Source organism: Streptopelia decaocto, assembly GCF_964273445.1.
Source record: "Streptopelia decaocto genome assembly, chromosome: 15".
NCBI classification, from domain to species: domain Eukaryota; kingdom Metazoa; phylum Chordata; class Aves; order Columbiformes; family Columbidae; genus Streptopelia; species Streptopelia decaocto.
In genome coordinates this window covers 2,893,338-2,910,934 of record NC_138670.1, presented here as the reverse complement: position 1 = coordinate 2,910,934, position 17,597 = coordinate 2,893,338, and the positions used below count along the sequence as shown (strand labels likewise).

Genomic DNA, 17,597 nt, shown 5'->3' with positions numbered 1-17,597 from the left:
GAATGGCTGTAACAAGGTAACAGGACAGACAGCCCTCCAGCAGCAGTGGCATCTTCATAAAGCATCTGAATGCAGAGATCTCGAGGTTTTGGGGGTTCTTCTGGCACCTGGCAGAGGTGAAAGTACTCCAATGGGATTATAAAGGGCCGTTTGAAGAAGAGCGCCTGCGTGCTGGAGTTTGCAAGGGGAGAGAAATCCAAGCCCATGGTTTCTCTTTCTCCTCCCACCAGAAAGAAAACTGTGTAATGAACGTCTCACGTCTGAAACACTGGGCTGGATTCATCAAAGGGAGTCAGTAATTACCAAATTGAGAGAATCATGAAGCGCTTTTCTAAATTTGAAAGGCTCATCAAGAATAGATCAGGAGCAGGCAAAATTAATAGTTATGAACTCATTTCCATAGAAATGGACTTATTAGCAAGCATGCCAGCTGCCTAAAATTATAAGGTCTTTTCCTTGTGCTTGCAGGAAATAATCTTTTTTTGTAAAAGTAATTTTGACTTTTTATTTTTTATTGCTCCTCCAAACTGGGGTTTGGCAAAATCCTTCTAAACCCGGAAAATACTTCACTGGACAATAGACATATTTAACTAAAAAGAGAAGAAAGATGTGGAAAGAAGGGGTGTCTAGTCCTTGGATTCCATTAGGCTCTTCCCAATCATGCAAACGTATTTAAGAGAAAAATTGAACAAGTCTCAAGAAAAAGCTGAAAAATCTTTCCAGGCAAAAGTTTGGTTTAGCGGGGTTTAATGGCTGAGAACAGCGTTAGTTACAGTCGTTGTTTCTGGTGGTGGATTTTCCCACTGGAAGTGCTTTGTCTTCACCAGGCGGTCGCGGATCGACGGTGACAACAGAGACCAGCACGCTGGGCACCGGCTGCAGATCGCACTGAAAGCTGCTGGTTTGCCTTGGCAGGCTGGAGCGGTCCTTTCAAAGGGTTGGAGTGTAATGCTGCAGAGCCAGGAGAGAAATTCCCACACAGGTGTTGCGATGCGGATTTATCAGCTAATGGAGCTGGCAGAAGTAAACGCTAACCTTTAAGGTCGTGATTATGGTTTAATTTATCTCTGGTTTTACTTTAGCAATCTCCATCGATTTCAGTGGGGAAGGGCAGTGGTCTGCTGCACAGTGTGATAGAGGATGGGTAATAAATGGCAAGAATTATTAATATAGTAGCAATCATTCTGCTAGGAAAGAAGCCCTTGTAGGATAAGAGATGTGGCAGCCTGTAGGAAGGCACTAGTCTGAGCAAGAAAGAAATTCAGCTTTTGGGTTTTGTTGTGGGTTCATTATAGTTGTAACCTGGGAAGAGACTTAGAACAGAGAGGCTGGATTAGTCCCTGGTGTGCTGTGTCCCGGATACTGTAACACTTGGCAAAGAAAGGAGACTATAATTTTAGAGAAGATTCACTGACCTGCTGTTCTGAAGGTAACTGGAAACCTGCTGGTGAATAAAGAGTCCGGAAAGTCGCATACTGGTTTTCTGAACCTATACAATCAGTGGAGAAACTCGTGAAAGATGGTTGGCATAGTAAGTCTATCTCTTTCACCAGAAGTCCAAGTGAGAAGAAGTGAATCCTTCTTTAATCAATATGTCATGCTACATGATTTGCTCCTGAGACAAAGCAGAAAATATATGACAAGCTATGTTGTTTTTCCAGGTGATGATAAGGATTCTCTTTGGAACCAGGAGATAGGACGTCCTGGGAGACCCGGGAAGTCAGCTTTGCTTTAGTTCGTGTGTTAATATTAGTTAGACCTGAGCAAGGTTTATCTATGTGACTTGCTGCTCTTTTCTAGATGCACAGAGACTCATTTCTAACCCAGCAGTGCATAACCATGTCTGCCTTTAAATGAAACTTATGTCTTTTATAGCTACACAGCCGTGCTAAGGATGCAGTGAAGGTCTTTGCATATTTACAGGCACAGCAGTCATTTTACTCCCTGACAATTATTTCAGCTTCCTATACAGGCAAGGCAAGGGAGATCTGATTCCCAGTCTGTCTTAAAAGTATAAACCCACTATTATGGTTATTTTTTGGATGTGTAAAAAGAAAACCAGGAAAGGAATAATTGAAAGCACAATGGACTGAGCTCAGAGAAGTGCCAGTCAGTGAGACCTGTGGAACGGATTGGTGAAGCTAAAGCAAAATAAACCCCTATGAAGTTGAATGCTCCATCGTTGGTGCTCACAGTGGTTATGTTTTTAACAGAAATGGTTTAATTACATCCCTAGCATTGTGTAATAATATTTGTCTTCAAAGGTTTTTACTGATTGTCTAGCTGGCCACCCAAAAGGCGCCTTAATAGCTTCTGGTTTTGCCTGGAGGTGGATATTATCCTCTGTCAGCATGGAAAATATTTATCCTTCAGGCACTGAAGCATATGTTGGTGGTGTTTCTTGTCAAAAAGAAAACATGAAAATCAATAATTCCTGTTCAGATTTTTTTCCTTTACAAAGCGCCTTCAAAACCATATGGCAGGAGCAGATCCTGCCTCAGCGCAGCTGGGCAGAGGCAGAGGCTGCTTGAAGGTTTGCTTGTTTGTAGCGGCAGGAGGAAACGTTCTATGCAGACAGGTCTTGGGGTCGCTGCTTCAGGGTAAGGGCACATGAATAACGTGCCACGGGACAGGACAGAGGGTGAAGTTAAGAGTGGTGGTCGCCGAGGGACACGTGAACAGGACACAGCCCTAGGTCGGGAACCAGCCATTTCCTTCTCACAGTAAGAGCACGTTCGAGTCATCACAGAGTGACCTAACATGCTGTAAATTCAGATTTTACCCTGGTTTATGAGAACGTACTCTGGAACTTCAGTAGTATTGATAACGTTGGTTGTCTCTTCACTGGAAATCTTGGTGTTTGTTTCTTCTCTATAAAACGAAGATCTGTCTTTCTAACCTGAGGATTAACTGTTAGTCCATAGGACTGGACCAGAGGAGAGTGCGACGTCGTCTTGTTAATAAAAGAAGCAGAAGTAATTTTTAAATGCAGTTCTTAATGCTACGAATTTACATCCATTTCTTTACCTTTAAACTTTAATTTCCCAATGAGACATACACAATGAATGCCATTTAATTACAAGTCTGCACCACTGGCGAGAAGAATGTTTTCATGAATTGAAAATAAAGATAATCTAGCCCCCATTTTTTGTCACATGTAATTTCTGCAAATCCATTTTTTTCACTGAGATAAAAACAAGTTTGGGTTTGAAAGACTGTTTTTTTCCCCTCTCCACAAGAGCTCATTTCTGATAGAGCATGAGGAATGGCCAAGTGTTCTATTGTTTCGGAGCATCGGTATTTGCAGCAACAAAATTATAATAATGCGATATTAAATAATTGAGCAACATCTGCGCAATGCAGTTCCCGGGGTTTGGGGCTTATTCTGTAAGTTCATTGTGATTATGGAGACTGAATGCCTGAGTTTAATGGAAAAAATGTGTGCATTTCAGGAAACTAAAAGATACAGTGTCACCTTATCTATGAAGTGTAGCTGTTTCCCAGTATGTAGGTTGATTTAAGTTTCTGTCAGTGTCCGCAAGTTGAATTTAATGGTAAATCTTGCGGTGAATAGAAAAGAATCAAAACACAGTTTGTTATTAACACCCTACTGATGTTGTGGGCAATTTCTCTTCTTAATTTTATTTTTCAGAGCGAACATGTCTTCCTCCGAGGTCCTGCAGATGGACTTTGAGATCGACAACAGCAGCAGCCCGGCCGGGGCGCAGCAGATCACCTGGCAGGTGGAATACCCGCGGGACGACTCCCTCAGCGAGCTCGTGGTCTCCGAGATCTTCGTCAGCCGAACCATGTTTGTGGGAATCGTTCCTCTTGCCATGGTAAGAACTTGCTGCTGCTTCTGTTCGCTAAATGTTTCCGTCGATCCTCGTTAGTATTCAAGGGAATGTGAGCTGTTTTATTAGATGGAACTTCCTGTGCACCTGCTGCAAGTGATTGAAATGCAAAAATGCATTTCAATAATATTTTATTTACCTGATATGCCCAAATGGCTCCTTGGAAACCATTTGAGCCTTTTGTGAAAATCCTTTCCCGTTTGTGGATTATTGGCCTGGTACATGGTAATAGCTCCTTTGGAGCCATTGTCTTCTGGTGTATTAATGCGACTGCCATGCATGTGCTCTAAGGGTAAATGTTGCAATTAGTTGGGACATTTTCAATGAAATAAATTAGCATGCATGTGTGGGAAACTCCATTGCTAAACCAAACAACTGGACTGTTTGCTGCTTTGTTTTTCCCCAAAGAGCCACGCAGGCTAGTGAGCTGCAAAGTGTCAATTTAATAAAAGGTCCGTTTTGAGTTGTAGAGAAAGGACAAAATAGTTTCAGAAGGTGCAGGTGTCAGCCATATTTTCCAGGCAGGGTTCAAGGTGTTCGTGTGCAGAAAGCTTGAAGCTGATGGTTTATTTAAAAAATGCAATCTCCATCTAAAATTGAATGTACCTTTTTGAGGAGGGAACCTATGTTGGGGCCTGATGGACTTTTTAGTACCAGGGCTTATACATGACCAGTGATTTCAATGGGGATATTCTGGTGTAAAACTAGAGAAACAACCAGAGAACCTGGATGTTACACCAGTAGAATTTTCTCCTAGTGCTTTTTTTGAAGCATGTAGGAGTTGAAATGAAACTCTAATTGTGTGTGGATGGAATGTTACCAAGTAATAATGGCGAATCCGATATAATAATGGCAGAATGCGGTTTGTGAACAGTCTTGCACGTGGCATTGCTGGTTTCAGACAGACAGCATGGAGTTTGTGCCACGCAGAGCACCACAGATTTAAAGGAAAAGCCAATCTGACCCCAAAGCCCAATGTGAATGTTGGATCAGAGCTTTGCTGCGGTCCCTGCCCGGGTTGCACTTCATCTCTTTACAGTTTCGGCAGATGTTGGCCGCTTGCTGTCTGTAAATGTCCTTGGACAAGATCTGAGGCTGAACCTGAGTTCCAAGTGGAGCTAATCTGATCTCTGACACTTTGTCATGGACTAGAGCAAAAAGCTGCTTTTGTGAATTTATGACCTTAATCCTTAAATGGGGATCTCATGTGGGCTGTTACTTTGCTTGTGAGCATCCTTGACTGGCTCGGCCCAAGGCTGATGGGGGAATTGACAACAGCAGTGGCAGGAACAACAGCTTGGATTTGCGTTTCTGTCCCTTATGTTTGCCAGTTTGCAGCGCTGCTTCATTGAACAGTCAGTAACCGGAGCAGGTTCCAGCTCTGCATTGCCAAAATGGGAGCAAATAGAACCGCTCCGTGCATCGCCGTGTTCTTCAGAGAAACACGTTCTGTTCCCAGAGTTCCCTACTGAAGTAAATGCATTTTAATGTTCATTCCTCTCGAGATTTGCCTGGCTTGTTGGTAAGGCAGTTTCCCTCTGAGTGCAGGTGGTATCTGCAAAGGAAGTTTTGTCATCTCCTGGATCTTGGTCCCGCAGAAGAGCACCATGGAAAGGTCCAGAAAACAGTGTTTCCGTGCCTTTGGGTTGCACTGAACATAAATCACTTGCTATTCCTTTGTGGTGTATCCACTGTTTCACTGTAAGCATCGAATGTTTGTAGATGAAAACATAGAGTTCCAAGCAAAATATTTAGTCCTGGATTTGCGAGAGTGAACATTTTGATGGGATTACCAAACCCTCCTGGTGGCTCAGTGGTAGTGACACCAGTATTTATCAAAGAAGCGCAGCTCCGTGTCACAAAGAGGAAAGACTTGTTTCCAGTCAGAGGACTGAGGCGGGTTCAGTCAGAGCTGGCTGGAGGAGAATTCCCTGTGAACTCCTGCAAAACAAAAAGGAACTTCAACAAGTGGATCTCTCTGCAGGCCACATTGGTTCTTTTAACACAAAGACATCCTCTTCCACATGGCTTGGAATATCGCTCTTGCGTTGCTGCAGGTGGTCATGAGTTTATCTTTGTTTTCCATGCTACATTCTCAAATAAACAGGAGAGAATGGAAAGATCCTGCAGATAATGTATTTTATCATTGCATTGTGTTGACTCTGGAGAATAGCGGTCGGGATATTTTTCTCATTACTAGTTTGCCTTTTTTTAGATAAAGATATGGCAGACTGCACGGTAACATTTGAATAATAGCCTGATGAAAAGAGCTGATTTTTTGCTTTAGTGAGTTTATGAAGCCCTTAACATCAAATCTCATGTTCTTAACATTTACATTTGGTAGCAAGCTTGAAAGTTGTTTTTGTTTTTTTTTTTTCTTTTGGGTTTTTCTAAGCGAAGATACAGCTGATTTTTACACATTAGGTAGCAAAAAATCACTCCTTATTAACAGACAATCTTAGAGCAGATTATTTCTGGCTAGTCCTTTGGTGTCAGATCAGCAGCACATTCCTAAGCTCTGGTTCGCAATGCACAGAAGCAGCGGGAGAGTCCACAGGTGAAGTGCTGGCCAGGGCAGCAGCTCCTGCTGTGGGTTCATCCAACACAGCTTAGTGAAAACCAGAATGATAAACTGCGGTGCCTACATGCTGGGATTAAAAAGGAACAGAGTTTTTTAAGCCTTGAGAGGGACATTGGGCAGACTTGTGAGAAAAGCAGAAATACTTGGTGTAGCAAAACCGACTGTTCTTCCTCCTGTATGGTAACTGTAGAAATACTGTGCAAATTAAGGAATTATTTTTTCCTGAAGTACTTTGTTATTATTTAGTATCTATGATGTAGTGGTTTATACTTTCAGAACACTTTACAGACTTTAATCAGACCTGAATAAACCCAACTTGATGAGGATGTTCAATTAAATGGAAATTAAGTCACTCTTAGCTGTTTCTTAATGATTTGTAAGCCACTTTTCATACTCCTAAAGGTACCTTTTAAAACACTTAAAAAAATCATCTTAAAATACTATTGCTTGATATATCTAAAACTGTTTTGGTTAGAAAAGAGGTAGGATTTATACTGTCAAGAACTAATGACAGCACAGACGAGGCTTTGAAGAATGTAAATGCTGTTTTATCACCCAAAGCTGCACATAACTATTTGAGCCGATTGAATTCAAGTACAAATGCATGGATGGGAGGATTACTCCCTTCATTTGAAGCCTATTTAGAGGCCAGAATATTTGACTCCTGGAGGTTTCTTTGGAGGAGAGCAGAAGGAATATTTAGTTTTGCGTAAGTTTTTGCCATAAGCTTTTAAGATAAAAAATGGTTGAGAAATTTTACTTGTAGAAGATGAACGAGACTGAACACCGTATGGAGGTGGCTGTTTTGGAGATAACATGCAGGCTCCCATTACTGCACCGTCCTCTTGCAAGGTACAAACACGGCCCTAAACACCTTTGTGGGTCTGGGCTCCTCTGTTCAGTGTAACGTTCCACGAGTGTCAGATGCAAACATCAGCTGCTTCGCTCCTGCGAGGCTCACCGTGTTTTCTTTGTGACAATGAACGTCTCTGGTAATTGATTCTTCCAACATCTGGTGTGCAGATTGACATGTGGAACTAACGTCCCCAAAAGCAGAAAGGTGATCCATTTTCATCCTGTTGAGTAGATGAACAGGTCAAGGTGAGGAAGTGGAACACAACCACATTTTAAGCTCTTTTTGGTTCCGCTATTTTATGTTACTGAATATGATGCAAAGAATTTACCTTCTAATGTTACAATTAGTGACTATAAGCACTGCAGGTGATTGTTTTAAAATAAGTTCTGAGGCACTGAAGTAGGATGGGAGTTGTGAATCTGTCTGATGTCTAATGCATCGGAAGGTGTGTTTTAGGCATCCAGCAGATCTATCAGAACATCGTAAAGCTGGATCTAAACTAGAGGCCTTGGTTTGTCTTAATATAATAGACTTGTGATATAACAATCTTGGCAATTAGTAGTGTATGTCCTGCTAATTGTAGAAGCTGAGACCCCAGGTGAATCTGCTCTACACAGTGAGGATACAATTGTCACAGTTCTCTTGTTCTAAAGCGACACAACCTGCGATTGCCGGAGCTCTGGGGAGTTGCTGGTAGCAAAGGGGGTCGGCGGAGTCTGACTCCTGGGGTTCAAGAATCACTTCGCCAGCTTTGAGCCTGTCATCCAGGATTCTGTCACAAAAAGTGTGATGGGATTCATCTCTTATCTAACAACTGGGGAAAAAGAAAAAATCCAGGTCTTTTAGAGAGTTTCCAGGTAACCGGGAACTTGGTCAAAGTAAAGAACAAGATATTGAAGAAATGCATTTTCCTTTTTTTGGGGTTTTTTTTTTTTTAGTAAGAAGGCTCCAGCTGAGGCTGAAGGCTCAAGGAACAATAGGTTTAATAACAGAAGAATATCTAGCATTTTCTTCTTATCTAGGAAAATGACGGCTTGGTGTGTGACTGGCAGCGCTGGTGTTTCAGATATACGTGCTACAGATCCTTTCTTGTATAGTAATAGAATTGTAAGTCCCAGGCTGTCATTATTTTAAAGTGTTTTCCAAACGCCACAGTCAATATTTCACCAGTGCTCTGAGCCCCTCAGCCTGAAACATTTCTGTATATCCTACAAGCATTTAATCTATGTCATCAGAAACCTTTTTTTTCTTCCCCCAAAATGTAAGCTATGGGTTGACTAATGGTTTACTAATGTTGTGAATCACTTAGAGCCGCAGATGGCTGTATATACTCTAGTGAAGTTCCTTCTAAATGGGAGGCTGAATAATAGCAGCTCCAGTTGCTGCTGGCAAACCTACTGACAAGAACACCCGGAAAAATCATCCTTAAAGATGCCCATTTCTATAACTCAGGCTGAAAGGGAATTGCTGAGCGCAACACTTTGCTTATTTGTTTTACAGGCAGCAGGGGTGCAGGGTAAGGACGTTGGGTTTTATTTATTTATTTTAATGTAGTTCTGGCTTGGGCTGCTGAGTATCCAGTGAGGAACAACAGGGAAGATGCCGTTTGGGATGGATGCCACCAGGTCCCCGTTTGCAGAGGAGGTGGCACAGCCCCGTGTCCTGATCCTGGAGAGCCCACAGCTCCCAGGGTCTGATCTGTCCTTCCCAATTAAAGGAGCCAGTTCACACCAACATGGAAATTGGCCCAGCATTAGAAGGCAGCTTACCTTCACCTTCGACTACAATAAGGGATTGTCAAGCTTTAGAAGCCTCTTTGCTTTGCTTTCTCTGGGGTCACTTGTAAAACCCCAGAATGCTTAATCCTGGAGTGTCAAAAATACCAGAATAAGATCAGTCATTTCAGGCAAACCCAGATGATTTACATATTCTTTAGAGCTTGGTTAAAATGTATTTATGTGCAAAATGTCCCATATGTGTTTATCCATTGCGCTTAATGCATATTTCTTACTTGAAATCATTTTGACCTTTGGCTTCCCAGTTCCCTTTCAATTACACCGTTCATCTCCGTTTTACTTCACATGCAAAGCGAACTGCACAGAACATGATTTTGCCATTCACAAAATTCACCATTTCATGGGAAAAATATTTGAAAGTAAATTCCATATGAAGTAGATCGTCATCCCAGAAATGGCAGGGATTATCAGTATGGTTTTTAAATAAAACTGGAATCTATGACTCCCAGATCACAGGTTTCAGTGGGAATTCTACCAGTAATTAACGGGAGCAGGATTGAAGCGTTGAGCTTTCCTAAAGCCCCACACTGGAAGGATTGATTTTAAACTCAAAGTAAATTAACTACTGTGGAGAGAGTACAGAATAATAATAACAAAAATCTTTTGTATTATTATATTTCCCATGCCCATAGCAAGTGTTTCACGTCTCTGTAGCAGAAACAGTATCTTCTGCAGTTATTACCATCTTCAAATTAATTGTCATAGGGAATGAAATGGTTTTGTAAGGTTGTTCTGGCATCCACAGGGTGAATTTTATGGAGAAAGATGAAACTTTAAAAAGATTCTGGAAAGATATCAGCCAAACTTCAAAACACTGAGGATTTTATTAAGCTTGATCCAGGAGAGGACTCTGACTCTGGAATGTGGTGGAAGATGGGGAATGAACGGGGAATGAACATCCAGGTTCTCAGTGTTCTTCCAAACATGACATTCCAGCCAAGGCTACTGAAGTTCATGAAGTGTATCAGTTTTAACTGGACCGTATTTTCCAAAGAATATCCAAAGGATATTCTCTTTCAGTCTCATTCTGGGCATCTGAACCAGGTCTTGGAATTGCTCAGTGTGAATCATTAGCTCTTTTTGCCTCATACTCTACCATTTAATTTTGAGAGGAAAAAATAACAAAACCAAAAGAGAATTTGCTGCTGGTGGGACAAAAATGATGGCATTTTGAATGTTTCCATGAAAGCAACGTGACACGAGAAATTTTAAGAAGCTCTGTGAATACTATTAATATTTATGATGCTCTCAAGCAAACAGCTATTGTGTGCCACATCCATCAAAGATAAGAATTGTATTCAACTGTGTTGGATGATAAACATTGAATGACAATAGCTAGAGATTATATGAGGGATTTCATACTCGTGTTTTATGCCTGCGTGAGTAAAAGCACCATGTTATTCCACTGCAAACCAATAATTTTCGTTCATGAAATTAGATACACTTGCTGATACTTGTTACAACCGTAGTCCCAACCATTAATGAATACGCAGGGCGTGCTGATGCCAAGTGCTTTAAAGATCCTGTTGCAAGCTACTCAGGATCAAGTCCTAAAAGCAGCATTTTCCACTAATCCTCCTCTTGGAAATCACGCCAAAGCTTATCAAATTGCAGTGATTTGACCACATACTGCTAGTTGTTTGCAGTTTGGATGAATGTTAATGATTACCCCATGAAATGAAGGCCCTTCCAGCATCACAATCTGGCTTTTTATATCTCATGTTTCTCCTTAAATAAATTCCACCTCTCCACCACCAGGTACAGGGCAGAGTTGCCCGTGCTGCGGGAATGCCGGCTGCCACCCCACACCGACATCTGTCTTTAGATAACGTGCCCAGGGACGTCCTAAGGCTGGCATTGCTTTTCTTCATTGTCATCACTGCAAAATGTGGCTTTGGAACTGATTTAGGATCATCCAGGCAAGCACCTGTGGGGCAGAGATAAAGGGGACATCTCTCCCTGCTCTTCTGGCCCAGGCTGCCCAGGGGGTTTGTGGAGTCTCCTTCTGTGCAGACATTCCAACCCCCTGGACACCTTCCTGTGTAACCTCAGCTGGGTGTTCCTGCTCCATGGGGGGATTGCACTGGATGAGCTTGCCAGGTCCATTCCAACCCCTGACACTCTGTGATTCTCCTCAACTCCACACGTCTCCATGTGGTGGCCATGGGGACTCCCGGCCTCGGTGTCCCTGTCCCATCAGCGCTGGCTCTGCCCCCATCATCAATCTCTGCGTTTGACACCGAGCCTGTGCGCATTGCCGCTTGCACGTTCTTTCTGCCCTGTCTTCTTATTAAAAGCATCATGTTCTGGAGATACTTCTTTCTGAAGATCAGACTAATGGTGCCTGAATTCTGCGCTGCACTCCCACATCTTTGGAGAGAAACCGTAATTCAGAGTTGATTGATGAGTACCTGTAGCATCTCTGGTCAGGTGTTTCTAAATGAGGCTGTATTTGGAAGAGTTAACATGCTCTCCATCTATCAAGGGCAGGAGGACACCCAGGTGTTCTTGCAGCAGGAGTCTCTTTGATCCATGTGAAGAGTTACTATTCTTAGAAAACTCTCTCCAAGGATGCACGGGCACTAAATTCTTGTTAGAAGTAAGTGGTTCCAGTAACAAAGGTGCAGGGGGGAATGCTAAGAGGTGCCGTTGCGCTGAGCTGTGCTGCTGCTGGAGGGCTGTCTGCTTATCTTGTTCCCTTCGCTTTGCTTCTCCCATCTTCATGAAACACCTGCGGATGGAGGGACCCCTTGGTGGGGATCCCGCAGGACCTCCCGCAGGCCGGGGAAACTGCTGGAGGGAGCTACAAAGCTTTTACTTCATCTGCCTACAATGAGACTCTTCTTGTTCCTTAACCATTACCCAATAATTTGGCTTGTATGTGGTTTTTTTCCAGCGTGCTCATTCTGGTTTTATTGCCAATTAACTTAGCATTCTAGTCTTGGTCTACAGCTGATTGACCAGTCGTTTGAAGTAAAACCGTCATCAAAAGGGCATAATTTGTAAAACAGAGAAGAGATCTCAGAGATACTGAAATTACTGTTAATTAAATCAGCACATGAATATAATGGGCACACGTGAACAAAATTATGTTTGTTTTTGAGCTGTTCTGCTGGCTGGAGAGTAAGTCTTATTAGGACTGTTTAATTGTCAGCCTGGATTTATAAGATGTACAGAGAGCTGAGTCCCTTCTGCATGAATTAATTTTGCACTGTGTATACATGTATGAGTGATACATATAGTTCTTCGCTTATGCAAACAGACCATGTTCTTGCCAAGCAGATGCTGTACTATATTTCTCGTGTACATGTTGCACTGAAAGCTTTTCTTTTTAAATGATCATTTGTATTTAGCACAACTCTTGTTCAAAGCTGGTGTTGACCTTAACGTAGTTACTTGTGATTTACATGGCCTCAAGATCAGTTAGGCTTAGGAATTATTTTACATGTGATTTCTATTTTTTTAATTCAATTAAAACAGCATCATAAAGATGGAGCAGAGGAGCAATCAGGGAGCTGTAGAAGTTATAATGTAGCCTATAAGCAGCTATTCTGTGTAAAAAACATTCTTCCAAAGGTGCCTTAGCTTTCCTGAAAATGCTAAACTACAGCTTTATTAAGATAATCAAGATACTCTAACACGGTGCTTTGGGACAGCCTTGGAATAGTCTGTGTTGCTTAATTCTGAGGCTCTTGAATTAGCAGTTTCACAACTCTGCCTCCAATGGAGCTGGAAGGCAAAACTGCATTTTGTCCTGGCTGGTGCTGGTCTGGGAGCCCTTTCAAGATCAGCCCAAGGCAGAAGACCAACAGTCCCTCGTGGGGTGCAGGACTGAGGGCACAGGGGGGCAGGCGTGGAGGAGTCCAGGTTATTTGGGGGGTCATAAATGCATTCCCTGCTGTGACAAGGGGAAGAAGTGGATCCAGTGAGTCTCAGTGGATGAAATGTTGGCATCAGGCTGTGTCATCTGTGGTCAAGGGCAGGTAGAAGCTAATTGAGTTTTGCATAATCTTTGGGACCTTCTAATTCTGGATTGGTAAATGCATTGAAATGGCGATGACTGCTGTCATTCCAGCTTGCTTTCCACCACTGCCCAAAACGTCAGTGCTGTGAGACCAGCACCCGAGTGGCTTCTGTACTGGAAATGGGAAAGAGCCCAAACCTGCTCTTCTCAGTTCCTGCGGAGGAAGAACCTTGCCCTGACCTAATTACACACTGATCACAGCCACCATTTGCTGCTGCTGCTTGTACAGTATCCCGGTATGGTTGTAGTAAAGAGTAGGAGGAAAAAGGCAGAGAATATAGTTCATTCATCCCCATTCCTGCATGTGTCCGTTCTCCTCATGGTGTTTCCTTGTGGTCAGGCAAATCCCTGAGTGTTGGCTTGGCTCTGCGAAAGAGGAGGAGCCATCAGAACTGAAGTTTGATAGGAAGAAAACGTGGGGCCATTTGGACACCGCAGCCTTTTGGTGTGCCAAGCATGGGTTAACGAGCTTGATGTGCTTCATGTTGATAGAGGTTCAAGCGACAAACAGAGTATTTGATCTCTGTCTCTCATTAGGGTGCCATTTCTTCCTTAGAGTGTGGATGTCAAAATGCATTTGATCTGCTGCACAGTTAAAAACGCTCATTGTTTCAACCTCTGTTTTGAAGCTCACCTAATGAAGAGCAAATTTCAAAGGCAAAAATATGCCATTAAGTTTTGCATCAGAATAGGGAGCTGTAATGGTTGTTTAGCTTCTTGCCTCTAGATTGCCAGCTCAGATCTAACTCTGCCAACAGAAATCAGAGATGTTTACCAGCCTGCTCTCAGGCTTTCATTTTGAACCTTTTCTACTCTACTCAAATACTCACAAAATGGGTCTAACTTTAGTGATTATGGCAAGTGGGAGACTTGGGCTCCACTCTCTGTTCCAGCTACTTTTCTAGAAGTTTGTAATGCACGTACATACCCGGGACTTCCGTATTTCAGCTTAAAAGAAGCCTATCCAAGGATTTTAACCGAGGTATTTCCATACCGGGTTTGTCCTTTGATAAAACCGCAGCTGCACTGGAAACTCCCACCCAACACGCAGGTCCAGGCTCTCCCAAGGACTTGATGCTGTTCAGCAGCAGGACCAGTGAACAGGAATTGACCAACAGGTAGCTTGTAAAAATAAGTGTGTTAGAGATGTACGACACAGCTGGAAGTACCACACTGGACTCCCAGAAACATGTGCATACCTGAGCTTTTATACAACAAATAATTGCATTCCCACGAGTTCATATTTATCCGTTATTTTCAGCCATAAATTTGCCATTTTAGATTTAGAATTAGCTATTGCTTGCAAGTTGCGTAAGTTGTTTTCTTAATTACATAACTCATATAACAAAATCAGCTGCAAACTGGTTTGGTTTTGTCCTTTTATTTGGTAAGAGCACTTTTGCATTTTCATGCTTACCTGCTCAGGAAAAAGAACAATCCTAATGGTCTCCACAGCTTATATTCCATACTGTGAATTTCAAACCACCAGTTAGAATAGTTTTGTTTGGTAGAAAAAATATTCAGGTTAAGAATTATTCACGGAAAATAATTCTGATTAATTGAGTACATTTTTGAGTTTTCCTAACTGGTCATGATCAATTCACAAAGAGGAAAAGGAATGCAAAATTCATCAAATAAATTATTCATTATATTCACTCAGCTATAGCTAACAATGAATTGTCTAGACAGTAATTACTAATTTTTAACCTATGTATGTTCACATCACACTATTGTGTGAACAGCTTCCGTATACAGTGGCTTGAGATAATGGTAATGGATGTAAGTCAACTAGCCAGGGATTTTAATTGGGAAATTATATTGGATTTTTTTATTGAACTTCCATAAAACATTACATAAATATTGAATATTCTTAATGTTTTTTCTCCAGTTGAAAATATAGGCACACAGAGTTCTGTGCTAATTTGATTTGTGGATAAGCAAACATCTTTCACTTTTTAAAATTCTGCTCTAAAATTCTCCAAAACCCATTAAATTCAGAATACAGGAAGAATCTACAAGTCTGGCCCAATACCAGTGTTCTCCATGGGATGATTTTGCCCTGACTGGTTGCCTGGCTCCTCGGGGGGTTCCTGCCCGTGTGTGGGGTCAGTGGGGCGCTGTGATTCACCCCTGATGGTGCAAGGACCAGAAAGCTCAGCCCTTCCCCTTTATGGCTGTGGCAGAAAATCGAGTCTTTGGGGGAAATCCCTGTGTTTCTTGGTGATGCAAAACCTCTGTGGGGAGGGATCTGGCCAGGGCTGGTGGTACAAGCCCGTGGTCCTGCGGGTCCGTCAGCACCCAGTCGTATCACAAATCTGTGCTACCCATGATCAGTTTTGTGGATGTGACAGTGAAGCAAACAGGTTTCATGTTCCTGTGATGTTTTTGCAGAAATCTCTATTACTTTTACAGTGAATTAGTGAAGAGTTAGATCAAAAATAAAGCAGCAAATCATAATTTTGAATAGATTTGTGATTAAACGTGTCCCCGTGGGCGAATTGCAAGTTAGTAATGCTGCGGTGCTCAACTGCTCTGAGTTGATCAGAAACTGCCGTTCATAAAGCTCTTCCATTTCACGTAGGGTAACTCGCCTTAAGAGAAAAATAGCAGTAAACCCACACAAACGATGGGTAATTATGCAAAAAAGTAGGACATTGTAAAAGAATATTTGCATAAAATGTAGGTTTTGTGTATGTCGGTTTAAGCTGCATCCTTCAGGTGTGGTTTGTAGAGAGGTGCGTTACAAACCAACCATGTGTAGCTCCCATTAACCCCAGTACAAGCTCTGATTCTGACTTCCTGTGTGCTTAATGTTATCTTAATGCAATTTAATTTTATATTATATTTAATTGTAGTAATTTAATTAATGGTTCTGTAAATAAGAAGGCTGCATTGTGCCCTCTACACACAGATATGCTCAGCAAGCAGCTCTAGTGGCTCCTGCGAGACTGAAGTTTATGTGTCTTAGAGCAGAATGTAACCCTAAGGATGTATGATAAAATGCCCAAATCCCAGAATAACACTGTAATAGTGTTTGCATTGGAAATGTTATGGTATTAGTTCGAGCTTACAGGAGGAGAGTGGCATTTAAAACCCAAACCTACAGATTCCTCCCTAATACTTATTGGTGGGATAGGTCACAGAATTACTTCCTTGAATAACAGGATTCCATTTAAAATAGTTTACAAAGAGTTAATAACAAAACTGTTATTAATTGCATAACCTCCTATTAAAATTGTTGCAGAATTCTCTTGGCCCAATGGGTTACTTACAAGCCAGAGCTTCCAGGCATTTACAATCCTTCTATTGATGTGCCTATAACCTTCTTTAACACATGCTACTCATGTCTGTTGCACACTTGGAATGTCTATTAAATATTGATTAGACTCCCTTGCAAACCGTTTACAAATAGAAGCCTGTAATATAAAATGTAACCTAAAGTCATTAAGGCTCCATGGTGTGCAGGTTAATAGCAGCAATCTTGCAAAGTTAGGGAGTGCATGAATTAAGGGAATTGTTTTCATAAACCATTCTCTTAGTACTGGATAGTGGAGCTCGCACTGGAGTCAGGGATTTCCCATAGCATCTACAGAAGATTTTAAAAATCCGTTTATAAATGGGAGGTGACATAATGTGCAACTTCAGATGTACCAGGTAAGCTGAATTCTTTTTGTGTTTTTTAGAATAGACCTGCGTAAACTAAAGCTCCAAATATTTGTGCAAAGGAGGAGGAGCATTATGTATTCACGTATGGTAAAGAGGCCCCTGGTGTTGCTGCTGTGAAATGCATAGATGCTCTGCTGATGTTGCTGGAATTATACCATATTATCTATATAATAAATCACTGACAGCTGTTTCTAAATCAGCCCCTAAACTGAACTGAATTCAGCATAAGTAGCGTCCCACTTCAGCATAATTGCCCACTGTTAAGCTTGGCTGTAAATCACATTTATGTCCCTTCCAATCCATACCTGGTATAAGTGAAATAAGAGTAAGACCCTTTGTCTGAATTTGCCTTGCCCTGAGTTTGCATTGCCATTTAACTTAATATTATTGCAAATGCCCCTGACACGTACTTTTAAAGTAGGATTTTTTTTGGCAATGGCACTTGACCCCTAAGGATAGACAAGATTGGGATGCACCACCATTCTGTTGTGATTAACAGGATATTTAGACAGGCAAGGGCCAACTCCAGTCCGAAGTCTGAGTGCTCTGCAAACCTCCCCAGCACTGCGGTTGAGTGCGGGAATGACAAGCACCAAACCGCCGGCAGTGCCGCAATCAGCAGCGCTTTTTGTTATGCAAAGGGAAAAATCAGATAGATGGAAACAATGATCAACCAACAACGATTCAAAGCGCTTTCTTTCAAAGCAGCTCTTGCCATTTCCAGCTGCCTCCCTCCTTTGTCACATCTCACTCCTCAGATAAACAGCACAATTGGTCAGACCCTCACTTTGCCTTTGCAGTTTTCTCTCATTTTCTCAGT

General features: G+C 42.0%; 1 protein-coding gene across 1 annotated transcript in view; it reads left to right on the top strand.

Moving 5' to 3' along the window:
• The window catches only part of TMEM132B (transmembrane protein 132B), a gene marked incomplete at its 5' end in the record, with an annotated part of 209,977 nt that overhangs the window by 144,708 nt on the left and 47,672 nt on the right, over positions 1–17,597 (top strand). The window contains one exon of the mRNA XM_082066519.1: positions 3,653–3,839. Within this exon, the coding sequence (XP_081922645.1) occupies positions 3,653–3,839 (187 nt within the window). The remainder of the gene's footprint in view (positions 1–3,652; positions 3,840–17,597) is intronic.